The 22,403-nt window shown below is 40.1% G+C and overlaps 1 protein-coding gene and 1 long non-coding RNA gene across 7 annotated transcripts in view; one reads left to right on the top strand and one right to left on the bottom strand.

The window, feature by feature from the left end:
• Window positions 1–673: 673 nt before the first annotated feature.
• pitx1 (paired-like homeodomain 1) lies at window positions 674–9,349 on the bottom strand. The gene is made up of 6 exons (XM_077592414.1): window positions 9,223–9,349; window positions 8,458–8,502; window positions 7,916–7,987; window positions 5,594–5,857; window positions 3,729–3,961; window positions 674–1,624 (listed from the first exon to the last, which is right to left on the bottom strand). The coding sequence occupies exons 2-6, from the start codon at window positions 8,489–8,491 to the stop codon at window positions 1,046–1,048; spliced, it is 1,182 nt and encodes a 393-aa protein (XP_077448540.1). The 5' UTR covers window positions 8,492–8,502; window positions 9,223–9,349; the 3' UTR covers window positions 674–1,045.
• Window positions 6,990–22,403, top strand: part of LOC144068133 (uncharacterized) — a 29,352-nt gene continuing 13,938 nt past the window's right edge. For 3 of the 6 annotated variants that reach the window (XR_013298120.1, XR_013298122.1, XR_013298121.1), the window contains exons 1-2: window positions 10,993–11,229; window positions 14,453–14,529. This is a non-coding gene — a long non-coding RNA (uncharacterized LOC144068133). Of the gene's footprint in view, window positions 7,235–7,359; window positions 7,416–10,992; window positions 11,230–14,452; window positions 14,530–22,403 lie in introns of those variants that run through there. The other 3 variants (XR_013298118.1, XR_013298119.1, XR_013298123.1) reach the window with 2 other exon arrangements.

Here is a 22,403-nt window from a genome sequence, read left to right on the forward strand (position 1 = left end):
TGTTTTTTTTTAAAGATGGAAAGTTTTTTTTAAAGTTTGATATGAGGGAGGAATTTTTCAATAGTCATCCACTCTAGTGATGTACTTGAAAGGGTTAAAAAAATTAAACCAATTGAAATATATATTAAAATGAAAGTTTCCAGTCATTTAGCAAATGTTCAGGCAACCATATACAGAAAAACAAGAAATTGCAAATTTGCTAAAAAAATGCAATTCAAATAAGCATCCAAAAGGATGAGCTCAAAAATGATAAGTCCAAATGCCTAAAATATAATTTTCATCTGACTAAAGAAATCACAACGACAAAAGAGTCATCTAAAATCATCTTAATAAAAATGTTAAAATGAAAATCTAAATTGCGTTAAAAAGCTATTCTATAGGTTTGCAAAATGTAAACATTCAATATTTCTGTCAAAACTGATAACCCCTAAATGACTTTTAAAGTCGTAAAACCTCTAATAGTCATAATTTCTCATTATCAAGATAATGAACGCTTAATCATAACATGCAGCTTATCAGCTAAAAAAAAAAGCAATATGTTCTATATCAGTCTGGCTCTGATGAGAACTTCTTCGATTAGATTAACAAACCTCGTCCTTGTTATCGAAAATTCGAAGTCTGGAGATTTTTGACGGATGACAAAATTAAGCTAAAAAATTCAAAAGCTGGGGTATTTCCGTCTCATTTTTTTGCACTTTATTCAAGCAACACAACAACCCGCCGTCTTTTTTTTTTTGTATGTTCGTACAAACGTTCGCGGATTGTGCACCAAATTGCACGAAAGCATTTTAAAACAATTTAACACAAAAATAAGCAGCTAACACACGAAATATGTACAATATTATATTCCTGGAGAAGTTTTTTTTCTTAAAAATAATGGGTACGCAAGCACAAAAAAGACAAATATTGTACACGTAAAGCCTGTAGAGATTATGTACATTGTAGGGAGTGTTGATCCGAGAGAAAAGTTGCACGAAAGCCGCCCGATCCGAGTTCGAGTCCGACGGCCGTGAAGTAGCATCGGCCCTAATCCAGTCGAGTGGTGTCAGCTGTTATACTGGCAGGCATTGAGCCCGGAGCCGGGACTCTGCAGGGCACCGTAGCCGAACGTCGGGTGGTGCTGCTTGGACTTGAGTCTGAGCGTGGCCAGGCCCGGGTTGCACGTTTCCCGGTAGACGCTGTAGGGCGACCCGGCTGCCCCGTACGGGCAGGCCGCCGACGACATACCGGCGTTGCCGATGGCGTTGAGGTTGCCGATGTTGTTGAGGCCCGGCGGCCCGCCCATGGAGGGGACGGCCGAGTGGGCCATGCCGGCCGAGGCCGCCGCCGCCGCCGCGTGCTGCATGCTCATGCCGGAAATAGAGGTGGGCGACGACGAGAAGACGGACTGCGACGCCAGTGGGCTCATGGAGTTGAAGAAGGGGAAGTTCTTGGCGGCTAGCGGCGCCGTCGGCCCGTGGAGGCTCTTGTTGGTCCAGTTGTTGTACGTGTAGGCCGCCGGGTACATGTCGTCGTACGGCTGCATGAGGCCGCTGAACTGAGGCAGGTACGTGTTCTTGCACAGGTCCATTTGCTGGTTGCGCTCGCGTTTACGCCACTTGGCGCGACGGTTCTTGAACCACACCTGCGGAGGAGAGAAAGGGTGCACGGTCGTATTCGGCTACGTTTTAAAAGTCCTCGCGGGGCGTCCAATCGATTGAATGGTCATTTTCTAATTGGAGTGGCCATTTTTCCCATTGGATTTAATGCTCCGTGAACGCAGCATAGTCTCTTCCCGTCCAAACATTTTCAATTCAATACAATTAATAGACGTCTAATTCGTTTGACCGGACGATGAATTTAAAAAAAACCTTTGTCAGGCACACCTGCAAATGTTCGACACATGTTTTTACTTTGAAATTAGTAACATTTTGATATTTTTGAATGACGTCAGTATATATTATAATAATAATAATCCACAAAAGCCCAATTGTCATCATACCCAGAAACTGCGTATAACGAAATTGGTAAATCGGACGAATATATTTTTAATGCTATGACTTTAACCTAACCCTATAACGACTTGGCGTCCAGATAAATTATATGGACGCCAGGTGTGTTATAATTATATATAGGAATTTTAAAAATCATAAAATGTAAAACCAGAATTTATACAATGAAAAAAACCAATACTCCATATTTTTTTCTGCCATTGACTATGATAGACCTTCATATAATTTTGACTGGAAAGCTGGTAGCAATCATTTGCTGCCAGCCTCTCTCTGCAATCAATATGGATTGGACAACTCGCACTGTCAACATCAGCTAATGAGTTAAATGAGTGCCTGATAAAAAGTTAAGGAATCCTATTTGTTTGGTGATGTCCCTAATATTATGACCGTACAAGCGCTCTAATCTATACAAACTCACTCAACTGTTTATCAAGTATAAAAAAAACATTGGTTTAATATGTAGTGTGAACCCAAAAAATATCCAAATGGAACTAACTTTTAAAGATTTTCTATAGGCATGCTTAACAAGAAAAAATATGGGGTCAGTAATTTAATAGTTGCATGTGAATACTGACTATAAATCAAGAGATTTGTAATTTTATGTTTCTTACTTTGACGCTGTGTATCCCCTACTCAAAAAGATAAATATCATAAAACGTTAATTGTATTTGTTATTGTCAGTTATGAATTAGTCTCATTTAATTAATAAGTGGAGTGGTGCTTATAGAGATAATTTAGTTGTCGTATAGAATTAAATTTTGTTGATACAAGCCGCATGTTTTTTTTATATTCTTTTTTTTAAATGCAGTGTCACTAAACGAGAACATTTTTAACCACACCAGACACATGCAATCGTGCAATATATTACATTGTTGGCAGCAAAAACACAAATTGCAACACTTTGAGGGGGGAAAGTTATGCGATTGAAAAACTGCTGTGAGCACTTTATTTTTATTTTTACACTCTTGAACTTGCATCTGCTGTCTATTAAACGCGTTTTGTCTTTTAAGAATCCAAAACACAACAATTAACGCCAAAAAAATTGCATGCGAACTCAAATTCAACACATTTAACACTAAATAAAATAAAATGGAAAATAAGAAAGAGCTTTCATTACGTCAAAAAAAGTAAATAAAACAAAAATCAGACTGTGGATATGTTTGACACTATCACACAATTTTAAAAAAAAGTTATGTTAATTATTTCATTGAGAAAAGCCACCCTGGAAAAATTAGAAAAAAAAATACGCATATATTAAATTGTGGAATGTTTGTTTCTATATTTTACAATGTCTAATGAATATTATACTTAAGATTTTTTTTAAACAAACAGTTGACATTACATGTCGTCTTTTAGGTTCTTAATAAATGTTTACGAATTAAAAATGTAAAAAAACAGGCTGTTTATGTATGTGACAGTAGTGAGACAATATAAGAAAGTTCTGCTAGTTTCTTCATTAAGAAAAGCCACCCTGGATAATTTATAAATATGATATGATATCCGTGTATAACAATTTAGGATTTTTTTTTACAAAGTCGAATGAATATTGCACGCAGGAGAAAAATATTTTTTAAGGGGACAGTTAACATTATATATCTTCTTTTCGGTTCTTGGGACATTTTTACGAATTTAAAAAAAAAAGCTTTCCGCATCATTAATTTTCGGATTTCAAAGTTGCTCCAAAGTACCAAATGGAGAATGACATAATAATAGTCCCGTAAATCCTCACCCACTTACCCGAACTCTAGCCTCGGTGAGGTTGGTCCACACAGCGATCTCCTCCCGGGTGCTCATATCGGGGTATCGGTTCCGCTGAAAGGTGGCCTCGAGCTCCTGGAGCTGTTGGCTGGTGAAGTGCGTACGTTGCCGCCGCTGCTTCTTCTTTTTGGGGTCATCGACGGCCCCTTCATCGGCTACTCTTCCGCCGCCGCCGCCGCGGAGCAGCAGCTCGGCAGGACGCTCCTTTTCCGCTGCGGCATTAGTAAAACGCATGCAAAAAAACGACATAAATCACGAGGAGTGTCCACAATATTGACGTTGGGTAGCTTTATTTGTGTATGTATTTATTTTTTAGACATAATTATTTATTTATTATTCAATCGGCTCTTATCTGCCGCCTGACTGGCGTCCGGGTCCTTCAGGCAGTGTCAAGGCATACAAAGGTTAAAGACCCCAAAGTATGAGGGAGTAGGAGGAAATCATCAACACGGGAAAGGTGTGTATTTGTAGATTTAAATGCAGTATTCTATTAGAATTTCAGCAGACGTTAACATAGGACGTAATATTGGTCAATACTTAATATGGATAAAGTTAAGACTTAATAGCAATGATTTTATGGTGGGTTGAAAATTCAAATGAGTGCCATAAAATGCTTCCAATGTTCCCGTTTTTAGAGTCAACGATTTCGAGATGCACTATATGAAATTTTCCCCCAAAATAAAACAATTTAAAAAACATTTAAGTGAGTATAAGAATGACTTTTATACATGTAGTTGTTAATTTGCTAGGTTAGAATAAATAGAAGTCCTTGGAAATGTCAAATCCGGATTTTCATCTGATAAAAATTGAATTAGTGGCTATAAAGATCTTTTAACTATGATTGCAATGATTTTTAAAAAGCATTGTTCAATGAAAATGACTTTCGATTCTGCTCGATCCAACATGTGCACAAAATAATTTTCAATTATTTTTAGGCTTATTGTAGCTTAAAATAAGGCACTGGTTTATCCCCAAATGTCATTTACTTTAATATATTAATATTATTATAGCATTGTATGGTCCCAATGACTTTTTCTTAATTTTACATGACGTTATATGGGTTTGTTCATGTACAAATCTGTCAGCCAAGAGTGAAAAAATGCACTTACTAAAGAACCCTTTGTAATGGCATTTTCCACTATTTTCGTCCTTTGACAACAACTCATGAGAATTGTAAAACGGAGGTTTGACCTTAACAACAATTTAACCACATTCTTGTTTAACTCACTTGCATTATTTCTGAATGATCGTCGTCAGCCCTCCCCGTCAAAATGGATTAGACGTCAAACAATTTAGGCTTAAGATCATCGTAATATCACTGTCAATGGTAAATGCGATATCAAATGAAGAAAATTCCACTGTAGAGCGTTATTGGGGCAATTACTAGAAGTTATTTCTATTTTACTTTATTTTATGAACATTTGATTGTGTATATATTCACCTGTTCATTCAAAATATGCAAGGATAACAACACACCAATAATATTGTGGACATGTGATATTTTGGGTTATGTAGGTGACACTTTCATGCCAAATCTTAATTTTGTGGCAAGCATGACCCTAATTATTATGTCCATGTACATGTGGACGGCAAATTATTTATTTATTTGGTGTCAGAAATAGTCACTTTCCCTTTGCAATTATATAATTGTTTATAATCACCGTCGTGGGAAACGAAAAGTTTAACAATGTTTGTTTGTTGTTGGCCTTTGATGTAGATGCGCTTTTCAGATAGTATGATTTGTTTGCCTAGTTTTAGTAAATACTGTAGTTCCGTAAAGAAAAGAAATCAATCCCAAATGGCACTTTTTACGTACGTAAATCAGACTTTTTGGTGGAGTTTACCTGCCAACTCGGTGTCCGATGAATCGCTGCTAGAGTGGTCCTGCAAAGCCCCTCCGCGAGTGCCCGCGTTGACGTTGGAGCTTCTGGGCTGCAAGTGGAACGCGGGGACCAGCGGACGCGTCGCCGGGGTCAGGGTTGGGGCCGGGACCGGGGCTGGGGCCGGGACCGGGGCTTGGGCCGGGGCCGGGGCCGCCGGAGCGGGGGTGCTGGGGTTGGCGTGCGCCCGGGCCGCCGCCTCGGAAAGCCGCTCCAAATTCATAACACCTTGGAGCAGACGAGAAGGAGGGATGCACAGCAGTCAGTCCGCGCCGACATGGGAGGGAAAGAAGGGCGGCCCCACTCCGCTACGAGTCCCACGAAAGTCCGGTTCGGGCGACGTGCGTGGCCGCAGTGAAGGAGATGAAGAAGGTCGCGCGCCTCCGTCGGCTTCGGAGTCAACTCCCGAGGCCCCGCCCACCTCGTAACCTGCCCGTGTGACGTCACCAGACTAGACCTAAAAGCGTGCGATGCGCAATTAGCATTTTTTTTTTCATTTAGAATTCTCATCCAGTGGGGCTAAATAGAAAAAAACTGAAAACAAAGACCAGGCAAGTTCTCGCCATTAAAATAACGCCATCATTCCGATGCAATGTGCTAGTGCAGCCATGTTTCTCTTATAAATAAGCGTGTATGTGCTGAGCTGAGCAAACATTTGCCATCAGAAAGCATGAGTCGTTCCTCGGCCAGAGCTGGGCGCGTGCACGCGAGTCTTATCGAACAATGCGTGTTGTCAAACAAGTCAACAATTGGTTAACCCACATGCATTTTGGCCTGGAAGTCCAGTGGTGAGCAATGCATCGCCATAGCACAAATTCCTATGGAAAACTTGTCTATAGAGTATCTATTTAGACAAATCGTATAGCACGCAACTGTTGTTGAAATTTACGTTGAGTCGTAGACTTATCTTATTCAACAAATATTCCTGTCATATATAGCTGTAATATTCCAATTTGATTCTTTTTTTATGCAAATGTCGAAAATTGGGATGTTCGTAAACTGGACACGGCGAATTGTATAATATGATAAATGTTTAAGGTGTCGTACAAATTGAGTCATCATTTTTATTGATTAACAAAACGTCTTGGCGTATGTTCCACTTTTGGCACTAAGAATTTACCCCCAAATTTATCAAAGTACTTACTAATTCTATTATTTTAACCGGTAAACGTTAATAGCACCACGTGGGGCATCTATTAAACATTGATGAGTACGTGATGTCTGGTGACGTACGAGCGTCCTTGAACGTACCTATTCATATCTTCTTTTTACAACCTTTTACGACTATTTTGAACTCATGATGACCCACTGAAGTGTTTATGTGTAATCCCGGTTGTGCATTTGGTTTGATCCAGGTTGACCGAACGGTCATTGAACGCAACCTTACCAAATAAAGCAATCAAACAGCGAGTATCTTTTTATTACCTGTATAGTTTTGTATTTTTTAAATGAAGGCATCTCCCAAAATCTGACGCTTTAACACCTTTTTTAAAAATTATTTTTCAATTTGACGTAATGCTTGTCCAAATTGGGATAATTCCAATTTGAGTGAAGGGTACCTGGACGCAACATTACGTCATTCAGAGTCCCACGCGTTTCTATGGGGTATTTAATTCACTGGCTTCGATTGACTGCGATAGACGTCCAATCCCTTTTGACAGGAATGTTTTGCGTTCAATACTGCACACTTTCCTCCTGTTGACCTTTTACTATTTACTCAATTTTTCCAGACTTGTGAGGCCTACATGCACCAACTGGAATTGTTCTCGGCACCACGACTCCTCGGGTAAGAACTATTTTTATTTTTTTTAGGTTATTTTTTTAGGAATCACTGCCTAATAGATGTCATGACAGCCAGACGAGATTATTTAAGGCCCAAAAAGTTCATTTCCTAGCGACGCTAAGACGTCAATGACACTGAAAGATGAGCATCCACTGCCAGTTTAAGTGAATTGGACATCTATTGTTGTCAATGTCAGAGAATGTGTTAATTTTGCGTCACTTTCTTGTCATCAGGGTCCTTATCAGTCATATTTTGTCAATTTTGGATCATTTCCTATTGATTTGGGGGGAATTTCCACGCTGATTCTTGTTGGTTGGTCGCTTTCTGCTGATTTGGGGACATTTCGAGGTTTTATCCTGTTGGTTAGGGGGAATTTTAAGGTTGCTTGTTAACTCATTGGCTGCCTTTGACGTCGCCGTTTTGAAGAAGCGAAAATGAAAAGTGAGCCAAACGAGAGCGAAAAGGTAGACTCGTAACAGGAGAAGGACACCGCTGATTATTACCTTGGTGATGGTCTTTCCTCCCCTTTTCAAGCAACAACCTGCTGCCAGAGCAGGTGGAAAAGCACAAACGAGCTTTAAATTAAAGGGAAAATACTGTTAGAAATGTTATTTGAAGATAAATATCTTTTCTTATCTTCCAAATGAAAGAAAAAAAATTCTGTACGAGCAAATCGAGGCAAAATGAACACAATGTGCCTTAGCTCGGGATTTAAAAAGATTTTTCATCATTTTATTATCACAGCACAGCAGTCTGCATTTTGATTGCAAGTTTCAATGGATTTCCCCTACAACTTTTTTTTCACCATTCAGCTATTTTATTGATTAAGCACTTTAGTACTGAAACGAAAACGAAGCCACACAGCAGAAAATGGTCTAATTCAAAGTGATTAATGTGTTTATAATTAGTTCAAGAGCAGCGTCTTTTTTTCAGTCACATTTAAAGGTATTTCTTCTTTACTGTATTATCAGCATTCTAAATATACTATATTGTTTTCTAAAGTATTGATGATGCAACTTTACAATTATAATCAAACGATTCTTACCTGAATCCACATTCTTTGATAGATTCAGTTCCATAATCCAGTTTCCTGGGAAAAAAAGACCCAAAAGTCACGTTGTAATCGAAGAAAAATAACACAAATATTCGCCTTTTTCATGCATTTCTTCAATAAAAAAAACGCTTTTATTTGTATCCAGAGAGGCAAACCAAATAAGCCAAATATTAGAAAGTTCATGAAGCAAAAATCTAAATAAAAAACGTAGAACATTGAATCATATTAAATTCCGAGTTTTGCACGAGTTGGAATCAGTAAAAATATTTATCATGGTCTGGTCTGTTTAAATATTTACTTTAAAATATGTGAAAATAAACTCAAAAAGTTCCTCGGATATTGTTGCAACAATAGCATGCAAAAACCCATTTCTTAACGACAAACAAGAATTTGTAATGCATTTCAATTGGCTTTTGCACCAATTGTAAAACTAATATTTTTCTTACAAAAACGAGACAGTTTGAAATGTGTGCAAAAATAGACAAACCAAAATGTGACGTAGACATCCTCAATAGATTATACATAAACTGAAAAATAAAAATAATAAATTGCAACGGAGCTTTGCACTTGAAGTGATTTTTCACGCACGCACGCGCACGAATTCACACGCCCGTGCATTCAAAGATCTATAATGTTTAACATGATGCTCCACTCCAACCTTAGAAAACCCGAATTGTTCAAAATAAGCATTAAAAATGTCTCTTTCTGTTTAAAATAAAGCGTATATGGAACTTGTTTATCATATTTTGTCCTTACCGGTTGTGACTTCCAGCCGAAGAGTAAAAAAAAATACCAAGTTCGTCAACTCAGATTGCCTCCATTAAAATCCACTGCAGTGTGTTGCGTTCACGTGCATCGAGTTGTTTGCTTTGGAGCATCCGCGGCGGCTCGTTGCTTTTCTTGGTGGTCGCGCTTCGCTCTGAGGTGACGTCACCGAGCCCTCCAGCCATCGCCCCCATCTTTATAGCAGCAGTTTTCCTCATTTTTCTTCATATTTATTACAGCGAAAAATGTTGTCTTCTGAAACAGGAGCGCTTTAAAATGACCTTGCACGTCAATTGGATTATTTTTTGCTGGCTTCCAATTAATTATAATCAACAATTCAATTTAATTGACAAAATCTTTAATTCAGTAGCGTTTTTTGCAGCAAATATTTTTCTGCTAATTACCAAAGTGCCCATTATCCAGAGGAAATAATTTAAAAATGACGAGACTGCTGGCTGAAATCATTTTTAAACATAATTGTTGATTTGTGTTATCTGTATACAAGCTGGAAAATAATTGTTTATCAAATCATTCTGTGGACAAGCAAATATTTTTTAAATGTCATTTCACAAAAATGAATTTACATTCATCTAACACTGATCAAATGGTAAAAGTCAATTGGCCAAAAGATGTGGTTTTCTATTATTTATTTTTCTCGAGCTCCTACTCATAATGGATTGGATGTCTGTTGTCGTCAGTGACTTACAGTGGAGTTTGAGTTATTTCAATCTACTAATTTGCTTGCCATTGAATAGAAATATGTCTGCACTTTGGATGGGATTAATGGACAACTTGTGAGGCCTGCCTTTCCGCTTTAACGCTCTCAGCTAACTAGCAGGCATGTGTGATTACTCAATGAGCAGCTACAGGAGTTAAATCGTCCCCTGAAGGTGAGGCAGACTTCTCTGTGCAAATAGGTCAAGGGATTATTTGGCCCTTTAGCCCCAGTCTGTGTGTGTGTGTTTGTGTGTGTGTGTGTCTGTGTGTGTGTGTGTCTGTGTGTGTGTGTGTGTTTGTGTCTCTCTCCATAATTATTGCTCAGTAAATTGGTAGCAAGAGTCGTGTTTCCTAATGTGGGTCAATGCAAGTAACTAGTTTTTGTTCTTCTTTAAAGGAAACTTTACATAACTTGCTCATGAAGAGAAACCATTACAAAACGTTTTTTTTTTCTCCAGTGACTTGGCATGACAAAATAAGTCAGAAAAAGACATAAATGTTGGTTGGGGTGTTTTTTTAAATTTTTTAAAAATTGTTTCCTTGTTAACTTTTACAAAGTCAGAATTCCATTGTCAAGAATTAAACATCAGCAAGTGTTCAAAAAAAAACTAAAAAATGAAAAAAATAAAAATAAAAATAATAAATCAAAAAATATATATGTATAATGTCAGAAATGATTTTCCTTGTTGTTTTTGTAAATATCCAAGCAGGATCCCCATTTTATGGGTTCGTTTCAAGATAAGGATTCCCCTTTGCAGCCCCCCTTTTCTTTTAAAATACATTTATATTGCTATAAGCTACAATTATGCATAAAGGCTATAAAATGTCATGCAAATGCATGACATTGCACCAACGTTCCCTCTAACTGCATAATTGCGCACTGGTCGCACAGTAAATATAGGTAACTTTTATTTCCTGTATCATTTTCATTGAGTGGCAGGGGCCCAGCCAATCGTTGGATGCCATGCAATCACGCTACGCAGCCAATCACGGCATTGACCGCACTTACGCACGAGGCTAAAGCTAAATCAGCTAACGTGAATGCAATGGGTCGACACGCCAAACCAGCGTTAAATACAACGGTGCATCTTTTAAGTTGAAATGGCTGTCGGAGGTGGTGCAAATAGAAGAACAAGCGTCGTAACTGGTGGACATCTTTAGTTTTTCCATTGTTTTTCGTCTGTTCTGTTGCAAAGGTAGAGTTGTGAGCGAGTTTTCCGATGCAAAAATATAGACATTTAATGAAATCAGACTACCTCAAGGGAAGACATGAAAAATAAGGTAAGTCAGATTTGTGCAAAATTCTAGCGTCATTTATTAAGATGCTTTATGTGTGGATATTAATGATGAAATGTTATGGCTAGATCATTGGGAAGTAAAAATGCACCTGCTGATTGCAGATGTTATACTGGTGTGTGGCCATAGGGAGCAATTCTGATGTTGCTCACACTGGTCTTTAGTGTGTTCATGTAGGTTGTGTTTATGCCCAGATATATGAAAATATAGAAAATATGTGATCAGAAATCGGGCTCGATCACTAATTTTCAAAAGATCGCAATTGGGTAAAAAGATTTTAAAATGTTTTAGGCCCAGTGGGGTGAGTGGTTAGCGCGTCAGCCTCACAGCTCTGGGGTCCTGGGTTCAAATCCAGGTCTGTGTGGAGTTTGCATGTTCTCCGCAGGCCTGCGTGGGTTTCCTCCGGGTACTCTGGTTTCCTCCCACATTCCAAAAACATGCATGGTAAGTCTACCTTGGATTGGACACTCAGAATTTCCCCTAGGTATGGGTGTGTGTGCATGGTTGTCCGTCTCCTTGTGGCCTGCGATTGGATGGCCACCGATTCAAGGTGTCCCCCCGTCTCTGGCCCGGAGTCAGCTGGGATAGACTCCAGCACCCCCCGTGACCCTAATGTGGATAAAGCGGTTCAGAAAATGAGATGAGATGAGATTTTAGAATGTATTTAGCAATTTTTACGTGTTAACTCATTGACTGCCGTTGATGGCGATAGAAGAGATTCCCAGCAGAATTGAAATTTGCTTCTTTTTTAGCTGCGTCTCCTTCTCCAAATTCTGCATTGATGAATTATCTTCAACATCTGGATACTTCGGAAACAGAGGCGCGGCGAACCCCGAGCAGATTTATGTCGCCGCTTTACGGGTTCGTGTTGCGTCGCACCGGCCCTTTAAAATAACCCCCGACCCTTCACTTCCTCCAATCGGATGACGTTTTGAAAAATAATTCAACTTCATACTGTCAGAAAATGTCTGATTTTTATTTTTTTTATTTTTGTAGACTACCTTATTTCACTACGATGGATTAGGTCCAAAGAAAAGGCAAAAATAGTATTGTGAGATTAAAGTCATATGAGACGGAAATCGTAATTTACGCATTGTAATATCACGGGATTAAAGTCATATTGTTACGAGTTCAAAGTTGTTGTACAGATGGGGAAAAATAATTTATGATATTAAGGTTGCGAGATCAGTATGAGGGAAAAAAAGTACTTTTATGTATGGATGCAGTGCAACTATTTTAGGTAAATTTGCTGCTAAGTACTTTACTTTAATCATCTTAATTTAGCTAGGGGCTATGACAAAGCATTAGAATATTTTTTTCTATTTATTATGATTCATGTACATGAGCCTAAAGATGAAGGATTTCTTTATTCGTAAAACCGATTCAAAAATATGAGATGCTCTCAATATTGTTGAAGTAAAGTACATAGCAGCTACTTTAGCTGTGCTAATCGTACTGCATTCATATGATGTTATTATTCAAATAATATTGTTCATTCATTCATTCATTTTCTGAACCACTTCATCTTCACTAGGGTCGTGGGGGGTGCTGGAGCCTAACCCAGCTAAATCGGGGACAGCCGATCGCAGGGCATTAGCAGACTGTCAGACTGATTTCTTTATTTGTGAAATCGATTCTAAAATCCATAAATATGATGTAATCCAATATCACCACTTTAATCTCATGCTATTCCGACTTTTTCTCTCGTACTAACTTGAATATCGTAATATCACAACTTTTTTCTCATACTAACACTGCAACTTTAACGTCGTTGTCCTATTTTTCTCCCCCCCCTTTGCTCTACCTCAATAATCCATCGTATTTAACCCATCCACCGCCATTAACGGCGATAGACGTCCAATCCTATTTGACCACTGGGCCGTCCCTCAAAAGGCCAACGGTGGCCAATAAATTAATAGGTTAGAATAATTTGGGGGGAATTTTTTTCTCAACCCATTTTTTTTACATGGAAACATCATCCACCGTTGAAAAGAAGGTCAGACGCATAATTCACAGCCGCATTTCACTTTCATTTCATGTGGGAAGTTGCAGGACAAAGTCGTCCTCGTCGGGCCGGGCTCGTCCATCACTTCTTTTATTCGCACGCACGCATTCGTCCCCACATCCTCCCTTAGAAGCAATGTGATGGATGTGTTTTTCAGAAGTCCAGCAAGCACTAGTACAATTTACAACCCGGCTCTGGAAATTCCAGGCGCTCTAGCAGGTACGAGGACGTCGGGGGTGGGTTGGGGGGTTGGGAGCCGCCGATCCGTCCCTGGCGCTTTTATCTAAATCTGGACGTCTCGGCATCAGGGATATAAATCACCCATCTCACGACACGATATTTATTGAGTCTTTGAACAATGATACGATATTTTCTGATATTTCAATTTTTTTTCACCCAAAAATGGAAAAGAGGGTTGTTTTTTGTAATGGAAAATGCTCTAATTCAGTTTAAAAAATACTATACACATTTTAATTATGAGGACGGCTTCCTTTACATTTGACTTTTGAGCAACGGTCAGCAAATCAAAATGTCCATTCATTCATTTTCCCGAACCGCTTATAATCACGAGGGTCATGGGGGGGGGGGGGGGGGTGCCGGAGCCGATCCCAGCTGATTTCGGACCAGCGGCGGGGCACAATGAGACAAACAACCAATCACTCATAGCTAGGGGTAATTTAGTGTGTTTAACCAGCCTACCATGATTGTTTTGGGGTTGTGTGAGAGGAAACCCAGAGAAAACCCACACAAGAATGTACATACTCCACCCTGGAAGCTCCAAACCTAGGATTCAACCCTCGATATTAGAACCGTGAACCCGACAGCCTATCCACTCGGTGCTAGGGCCACCTAGGTCTACAATGTCTTGTGTGTCTTGTCTGTGTTGCTACTGCAACCAAGAAATTTCCCGAATACGGGATGAAATAAAGTTCTAACCTAACCTAACCTAAAATCAAAATGTTCACATTCCAAATAAGCAGTCTGTAATCAGGCACCCTGGAATTTTTGCATCTACCAAACGCCAACTTTTTTTTTTAGGCTGACATCATTGAAAAGCCATGGCAACGGCTACGATTGACAGCTACTATGCCTATGCGACTTGGAAATGTTTTCCAATCATGAAACGACAGTTTGAATCAATGATAATAATAATAATCATACAAAAAGAACTTCAACAGATTTTCTTTTCAATGTATATTTCAGAAAATGTTGCAAGATCCAATAGAATGATGGATGCTTCCCACGCCGCCAGGCCGAGCCAGGCACTCGGACGTACACAGGTATGCATTAACAGTAGGCGCAAATGACACATGCATGCGTTTGAGGCCGAGAGAGTAGGAGGATGAGCTACTGCGACTCTGGTTATCTTCGGGGAGCTTCACGGCACATCGTTTTCCCACAGTAGCTCACGCACACACGTGACCGCGTTTCACTCTCGCTCGCGGCGGAATTTTTACACGTGTTTGGAAGTTACTTTTATTGTCACTTGACCCTTTCTTTTAGGGTGACGTCCAAGTAAGAAGCTTTTTTTTACATAGTACTAGTTTTATGATGGTTATTGCAAGCATTCCATTTGCTTGTTTATTTCAATTGTTTAAAAAAACAATTAATACAAAGGTGTTATGTTAAAATCTTAAACTTGAACTATAAACAGACGCATTCATTTAGGAGTAATACATTTGGCCTGATCTGGAAGGGATGGTAGGAAAGATCAGGGTAAGACAAGGAAGAGTGCTAATGATTTCAGTGAGGGAACCCAGAATCTGATTCGAACCAAATCTGATCTGTTTTTTTTAATACTTAAATTAAATTACTGCATACTCACTTGACCTCAAGAGACAAGTTCAAAATGGACTGGACATCTAATAATAATAATAATAATCGGACATAGGCTACACAGAAGGGATTGTGTGTCGTGTTACCGCAAGTTTTAGAGTCTTGATGGAGCGCTGTTAAAATCACTGAAATGTGTTTACGTGCCAACCTTCTCTGTTTAAATGAATTGGACGTCTATCGCCGTCAATGGTATGCATTGAGTTAAAAACTGTGATGAAAACAAAATATACTTTTGTTTAATTGGATTATAACCAGAGGATATTCCTGCTTTTATTCATTTTAATGTCATGGATTTTGATTATATTAACGAAAATATGTACAATAATAATTTTAAATAGTAAAATGCTTATATTGCCGTTTTTTTTAATGACCAGGTATAGTCACTGTAATTATACACAAACAATATAACAGATAAAAGGATAATTAATAATAAACATGTAGAACAAGTGTGTCAAACTCGGGTTGGCCGCATTAACGTCAACGCCATTTTATGTGGGCCGGACCATCTAGATTTTTTAATTTTTTAATTGGATTAAAAGAACTGGATCAAAAGACCTAAATAGTCCGTTTTTATAGATCTAAAGCAATGTTTATTTGATCTTTTTTCTTAGTATTGGAAAATTTCTTTTAATCATGTTTTTCATTTCAAATGGAAACAAAATATATTTTTAAATTATGTTCAATATTCATGTGGAAAACGGAAAATATTTGTATGTTTATTTTTAGATTTTACAAAATGATATTTGAACTAAAAACACAAAAGAAAAACAATTGGATGAAAAAATTGCAGTGATTGTTTTTAAATAGGAGAAAATCAGGAAATGAAATGTACATCTATCATCATTTGAATTTGATCCTAAAACAAAAAGTCGGCACTCATGATTTACTTTCTCGGGCCGCATAATAGGATTCATCGGGCCAGATTTGGCCCCCGGGCCGCCACTTTGACACCTGTGATGTAGAACAATAAATTATTGCTAATATTTCTAGTTTTTAATGACCAAAATTTGTCATTTGCCCTATTTAAAGGTCTTTAGTGTCAACTTTCGAATAGCTTCCCATTGTAGTGGCAACTGAAGTGTAGTGAAATGTAATAATAATAAATTCATTGAAACAAAATGAACCACAAATTAGATTGAAAAAATAAATCAAAATACTAAGCTACCCTGTGGCTTAGTGGTTAGCGCGTCCGCCAGTATAGAACATGCAGACTAATCAAAACCCACCATAAACATGTTGACATATGGCGCATTCATATCGCCAATTTCTCTGTCTGGGTTTTCGGCGAGGAGGCGTTTAGTTCTGTTGAAGGAAAAGGTCACAGGGGCTTTTTTTTGGGTGGTGGTGGTGGGGAGTAAAAGGGAGGGTGTGTCGGGTGAGGCTGAGAGCTTTTCTCAGGTGGGTCTGCCCAAACATGACGGCCTTGTTTACCTGTCAGCTTTTGTGGGGGAGACAAAAGAAGGGAGGGGGCGGCCCGAGATTCTCGGACCACCGCTGGAGCGGCACGCTAATGTGGTGTTTGTCTTCACGCACGTATGCTTAAACATCCAGACTTGTGTGTTTGCGTGGGTAGGTGAGTGTGTGTGGGGTGTGTGGGGGGGGGGGGGGGGTATTGCATGTTCTGTGTGTTGTTACTGGGCGGGTTTCTATGCGAACGTGTGGCTAATTCGCGCTCAGGTTTGCCGTACAATTGTGTCATAGCAATCAGTCACCTAGCTTGATGACATCATCATGGCCAATTGGATACAGTACAATCACGGGTTGATTATTTTCTCTTTCCGGTTCTCTCACCCAATCTGACCTCTGCCATTTTTTTAATTGGGGAGGGGGCTCGTAATCCTGGAAGTGTGTGTGTATGTCAGGCTGAGCTCTTGTTGAGATTGGAGTGGCCCTATGGGGTCAAAGGTCAAATAAACACAGCTGGTGTTCTCCTGCTTGGCTGACAAAATCAATTTTCGCGTTCTCCACTTCTGTTATCTTCTTTTTCTCCTCTTGGTTATGTGATTGGTCACCTTCCTTAATTTGTAGGGCCATCATCGATGGCGGTGGACTTCCAATCTGTTTAAGATGGGAGGAGCCAGTAGTGAACAGTCAATTTACAGTGACATTGATGGCGACGTACGTAGATGCCGTTTGGTCTGGGAGGGCTTGGTGGCGACCAGTTGTTCATTTTGATCATTGGTTTTTTTTGGGCTGGTGCGAATTATATACTGCTGCGATTAATAGTAAAAAAAAATACAGTATATTATGCATGTATATGAAATCGATCCAGTCAGTGAGATATCAATTCATATTCAATTGTCTTCAGCATTTGCCATTTCAGTGGCTAAACTCTGCTCATTGCAGAGGTAAAGTCTGAGCTGTCAAATTTTTAATCACACTTTAACTCAAAAAAATCCCTTCCACTTTTGATGTGGTGATCCGGCAGGATTCCTTTCTGTCCTTATGTAACGCGATGAGTAACGACTGAATTATTCACGCGTCAAGTCGTTGGGCCTCGTGCGCGTAGGTCACGGCTAATCGCAAATTAAGAGGGAAGCTATCCAGGAAACTTGTGAAAAGTGAAGGAAGCTCTATTAGAGTAAAATATGGGCAGACAGGCAAAAGCGAGGGCTTAGCAGGGAGCCCGGCGTGACTCCCATAGCTCAACGCCGGCGTCTTAGTGCTCCTCATTTGGTGTGTTAGGAGGCACTCGCGCCGTTCAGCAAGCGGGACGCTCAAGTGGGGATCGTGTCGGATTTGGACCGCCCCTCGAGAACCCGCGCTGAGATTTGGCGGCCAAAAACAGCCGTCTGTCTTTGAGCGACAGCAGCCAATTTGCAGCCTGACGCGAAACGCTTGGCTACGTCACAGGCCCTCCCTTCAATCCTACCTTTCCCGGCTGTATAATTGAAATGTTTATGGAACAATGCGAGCATGTGCAGAGAGCAAAATCAAATTGTCACTCATTGTTTGTATGCTGGAGAAATGTCAAGGAATATTCTTCCCAAAATTATCGGGATGGCCTGAATGATTGACGTCCTGTTCATTCAACTGCACCCAGTTTATGTCTGCAGTAATTGATGAAACGTCCTTGAATATGGCTCGCACAAGAAGCTTGAGTAGTACTGCACTTCACAGTTTTAACACTAGATGGAACTAGGCAAGTCAATTATACAGTGCTTCTTCTTTCAAGCTGACTCAATGCAGAATTTGACTATTTTGTTTACATGAAGCCCAAAAAAAATTCATGCAGTGTAATGAATTAAGCCATCCTGCTCGTGATTTTCTTCACGCCACTTTGAGACTTATGCCTTAATTCTTCACTGGCATTGACAGAAATCCAACTCAACTGGGAAGGCTGGCATTAAGGGATCATGTTTCACTGTCGTTGACACCAATGACATCCAAAACCAGTTTTACTGAGGATCTGGCAGAGATCGAAAGATGAGCTAATACTTCAGAGAGATCAGAGAATTTGCTGTGTGTTTCGTTATGACAGACTTGTCCGCCAAATTTTCAGTCAATTGTCAGGACGTGAATTTTTCAAACACCGACACGTGTCGACCACGGAGAGTCATGGCCGACCTTGCGGCATCAGCTTATCATCTTAACTAGTTATCTGTCATATATACACTTGGTTCGAGCAACTGTCAGCATACTGTTTTTCTCTTAGCACTTCCAAATTTTTTTTCATGTCTGGCCACAAAAACATTCGTCACTCATATTTTAGATGTATTTTATTGTTGGTTACTCTATATATTGAAGCAAGAAAAGCAGTCAGTGTGATTTTTTTTATTTTTTTATTAGCATGTTGGCAAAAATACCATTACCTTTTGCGTGTTAAGCTCTGATGCACCCATTGCAGTCAGCGATCAGGGTTAAAAGCTGCAGTAAAAACAAAAAGAGCAGCGAGACGAGGGCGTAGCAATCAGCGGCGGCTTCCATCAACATGTGTCATCTGCTTGATTGGCAGAAGTGCAACTCTCTCACGCCGCCGGTCAAAACAACGAGACACCCGTTGGTTGGCGCCTTCGCCGACAAACTGTCGCTACTGCTTTTAATGTATATGGTAAACGCAGAATACTTGCATCTGTAATTGTACGTCTACGTACTTTGTTTATATTGGGTCTTGGTCGTTGACTGAAATTTAAAAAAAAAAAATGGAATTAGACAAAAATGTTCAGTGGAATAGTTTTCTAAGTCTGGACTTTAAATGTTTGAATATTTAATGAATGACATTTGAACCAGAAAATGGCCGTAAATAGCCATTTTGTGCTTTTCTAAATGCCCACTCTGGTTCAGGAGAATCTGTTTTCAGTGGCAAAAACTGATCAAAAATTGCTTGAAAATTTACATTCTGGGCAATTTTAATGCAAATTGTCTAGCAAACCGGATGACATTAAAATGTAAAAATAATATTGTCCAAAAAAAAAGCAATGCCGCTTTTAAAGTCAATATTGAAGAAAAATCTGACCAGTTTCATGTTTGGAGGTGAAATTTGAGTGTCATTGACTCCAAAAATGCCCTATAAAAAAAGCCAGAGCAGTTTTTTGGCCTTTTGACCAATCGACGATTGGGCCGACGAATCTGAGCCGAGTTTTTTAGCGTCGGACAAGTTTTTAGTAGAGGGAGATTGAACGGTAAGCGCGAGCGCAGTGGCCCCTTTTAATACAGCCGCCAACCTCCTAATGGACCCTGCGGCTCGTGTGCTTTTTCAGCTGCCTGCGGGGAAAAACTGGCAGCGACCCCCCCCTCCCCCATGACGAAGATATGAAGCGATCGATCGCTCGCCGCCAGCGCCTAGGGGCGCCGTTTGCGGTCGCGCCCGACGCCCGCGGAACATGAAATTATCCCAGTTTAGCCGTGTTTATTCACATTCTCACGGCGGCCGGGACACACGATCCGTCTTGAAATGCCGGCGCGCGGTGAGAATTTGTCTACTTAACTCTGTTAAATGACACGCTATCGGAAGCCCGGTCCGATTCAAAGCGGAGCAGTTCGGCGCGAGGCTGCCATCGCGGGCCTTCGTTACATCCGCTTCCAGCGTGTCGTTTACGGCCCGGCGGTCATGAAATATTCACGCGGCGTTGCCGCCGACGCCCGCTTACCTGTAGGGAGGGTGTAAAGTAGCTCTGAATTTTTCAGAGTGGAAATCCTATATCGCCATCAATGGCAGGTGATGAGTTAAAGACCTTCTTGTTTGCACTCACAACATGAGTCAGTCATCATTAAAAGTTCCTTTACATCAGAAGTGAGCTATATGAGAACTACAGTGGGCTGCTTATCAAAACAAAGAGCGGTCAATTATCACAATCAGTACATGTCCTGATTCCACAGTGCTAAACTGGGCCATCTCCGTTTACAAAATGGCAACGCCATGGAAACACAGTGCCTCGCCGTCTAAAAACATTTCAGAGCGTGAGCTTCAAGCTTCGTCCACTTGGGGTGTCCCGTTTTCTTCGGACGTCAGCCGATTTTTTTTTTTCTAGAGTTTTGCCGATACTGATCTAATGCCGATCAACCCCAGTTAAAGTAAAGCTGAAAAAGTGTAACCAGTAAATGACAAATCATATTTTTATGTTCAACCGAGGCTAGCCTGACAAATGCTTTTTTACAAATTGTGTACAATGCAGGGTTACTATCATTCGTACTAGCAGTAGTCTCGCACAGTAGACATATTTGCCTAATAATTTGATTCCCAGCTGCCGAAAAGCACAATGATACAGTGGTAACTCTTCTTATGCGTCTAAATACAAAAACAAGATCCAAGTTATGAAATACCACCGAAACGTAAATTTTCCATTTATTTTATTTTGAAGTAGTCCCGGTAGCGTTGCGTCCCTGCTTGGCAATTTCCCAACACTTCGCAGGCAGTGCTTTGGCTGTCTTCCAACAACAAGTCTCCATGTTTTTTTTTCCCCGGGTGTGGTTGAAGCAACTTTGTTCTTTATTAAAAATCACTAGTGGGGCCTGTTATCCATTTTAATTCATAATTTGAAGTTGTTTTGATGCATTTATGTGCTTTGTTTGTTGTCTAACGCTAGCTTCGTCCTCGTAACTTATGCACCTGCATGAATAGGAAATGTTTTTGCATGCTTGTTATTCATTATAATACATTTAATAAGTCATATTCTTCTATTATCTGTGTTTCTCACAAAATTATGGAAGGGTTTAGTTTTTTTTTTGGAGGACTGTGGAATGAATGAGGGAATTCACATATAAAATACTGCTTTATGAACCAAAAATCCAAGTCATGAAACAAGTTCTGGAAGAAAATCATTTCGTAAGTAGAGGTACCACTGTACTAAAAAAAACACGAGTCCTGAATTGGATCCGATCTTGCGACAAATTCCGATCTGACACCCAAAATAGTTGTGGTGGCGATAAGGATGGTGAGCATTACATCGGGACATCACTATTGTTCAGCTCTACCTGGGTCAGGACCCTTTTTGACAGAAAGAGCCATAAACAATTCATATTTTTCATATGTTAATCCTCCAGAGCCATGCTCCGAATTTAAAAGTCAACATACATGAAAATGTGTGCCTTTTTTAGTCACTTCACCACTTTTAAAGTACAAAAAGTCTTTGAATTCTTTTGAAAACATTGTTACGTTGTTGCTAATCAACGAGTACCAATGACAATATCCATGCAGACGAGTGTAATTAAAAAAAAAAAAGAATAAAAGGCGCTGGAAGTAGTGTCAATGCCATAATACCAACGTAACGCTCCTATTCCCGTGCTTTTTCACCAGCAGTTTCCATAGTTTACCTCACAGGTTAGCGAGGAGCCATAGGCACCTATCAAAAGAGCCATAGGTTCCCTACCCCTGCTAGACAAACTGAAAACAAAGTGGCCCAAAATCAAGAGACAATGACTTGCGAATCCCTCAAAGTGAACTGGAAATGACCCAAAATGAACGGCCCTCGGACTCCACGCACGTGCACGTCGAACCTGCCATGGCGCTCCAGCTCCGACTCGGACAGTAGCCTGTCAAACATTCGCCGGCGCCATCTGCACTCCATCACGTAGACAGATTCTTGTAATAACCCCTCTCCGATATCAGCCTTTTTTTCTCTCTCTTTTTTGTGGAGGGGGGGCCTCTTTTTACAGCCACTGTAGTGCGGCCGCGTGGCTTAAAAAACAGTCTAGTGCGGTCGGCGCAAACACAAATCGCGCTGGAACGTGGCCACTTAAGCGTCTGTAATAGAATTTTGGAAGGAGCCCTGTAGTTGTTCCAAATGGAGGCCATTACGTCGGGAAAAAAAAAAGAGCGATGCCGCCCGTGCAATCCGATCTGAGCTTTTGAGTCACGCTTGCGGTATGTAGGCCAGCC

Source organism: Stigmatopora argus, chromosome 22 (genome assembly GCF_051989625.1).
Source record: "Stigmatopora argus isolate UIUO_Sarg chromosome 22, RoL_Sarg_1.0, whole genome shotgun sequence".
NCBI lineage: Eukaryota > Metazoa > Chordata > Actinopteri > Syngnathiformes > Syngnathidae > Stigmatopora > Stigmatopora argus.

Coding starts and splice junctions, on each gene's coding strand:
- pitx1 (XM_077592414.1), bottom strand. CDS start 8,491: ATGGAACTGAATCTATCAAAGAATGTGGATTCAG. Junction 5,858..7,915: donor GAGGAAAGACCATCACCAAG/GTAATAATCAGC, acceptor GTCTGCTCCAAG/GTGTTATGAATTTGGAGCGG. Junction 1,625..3,728: donor TCACCGAGGCTAGAGTTCGG/GTAAGTGGGTGA, acceptor TCTCCTCCGCAG/GTGTGGTTCAAGAACCGTCG.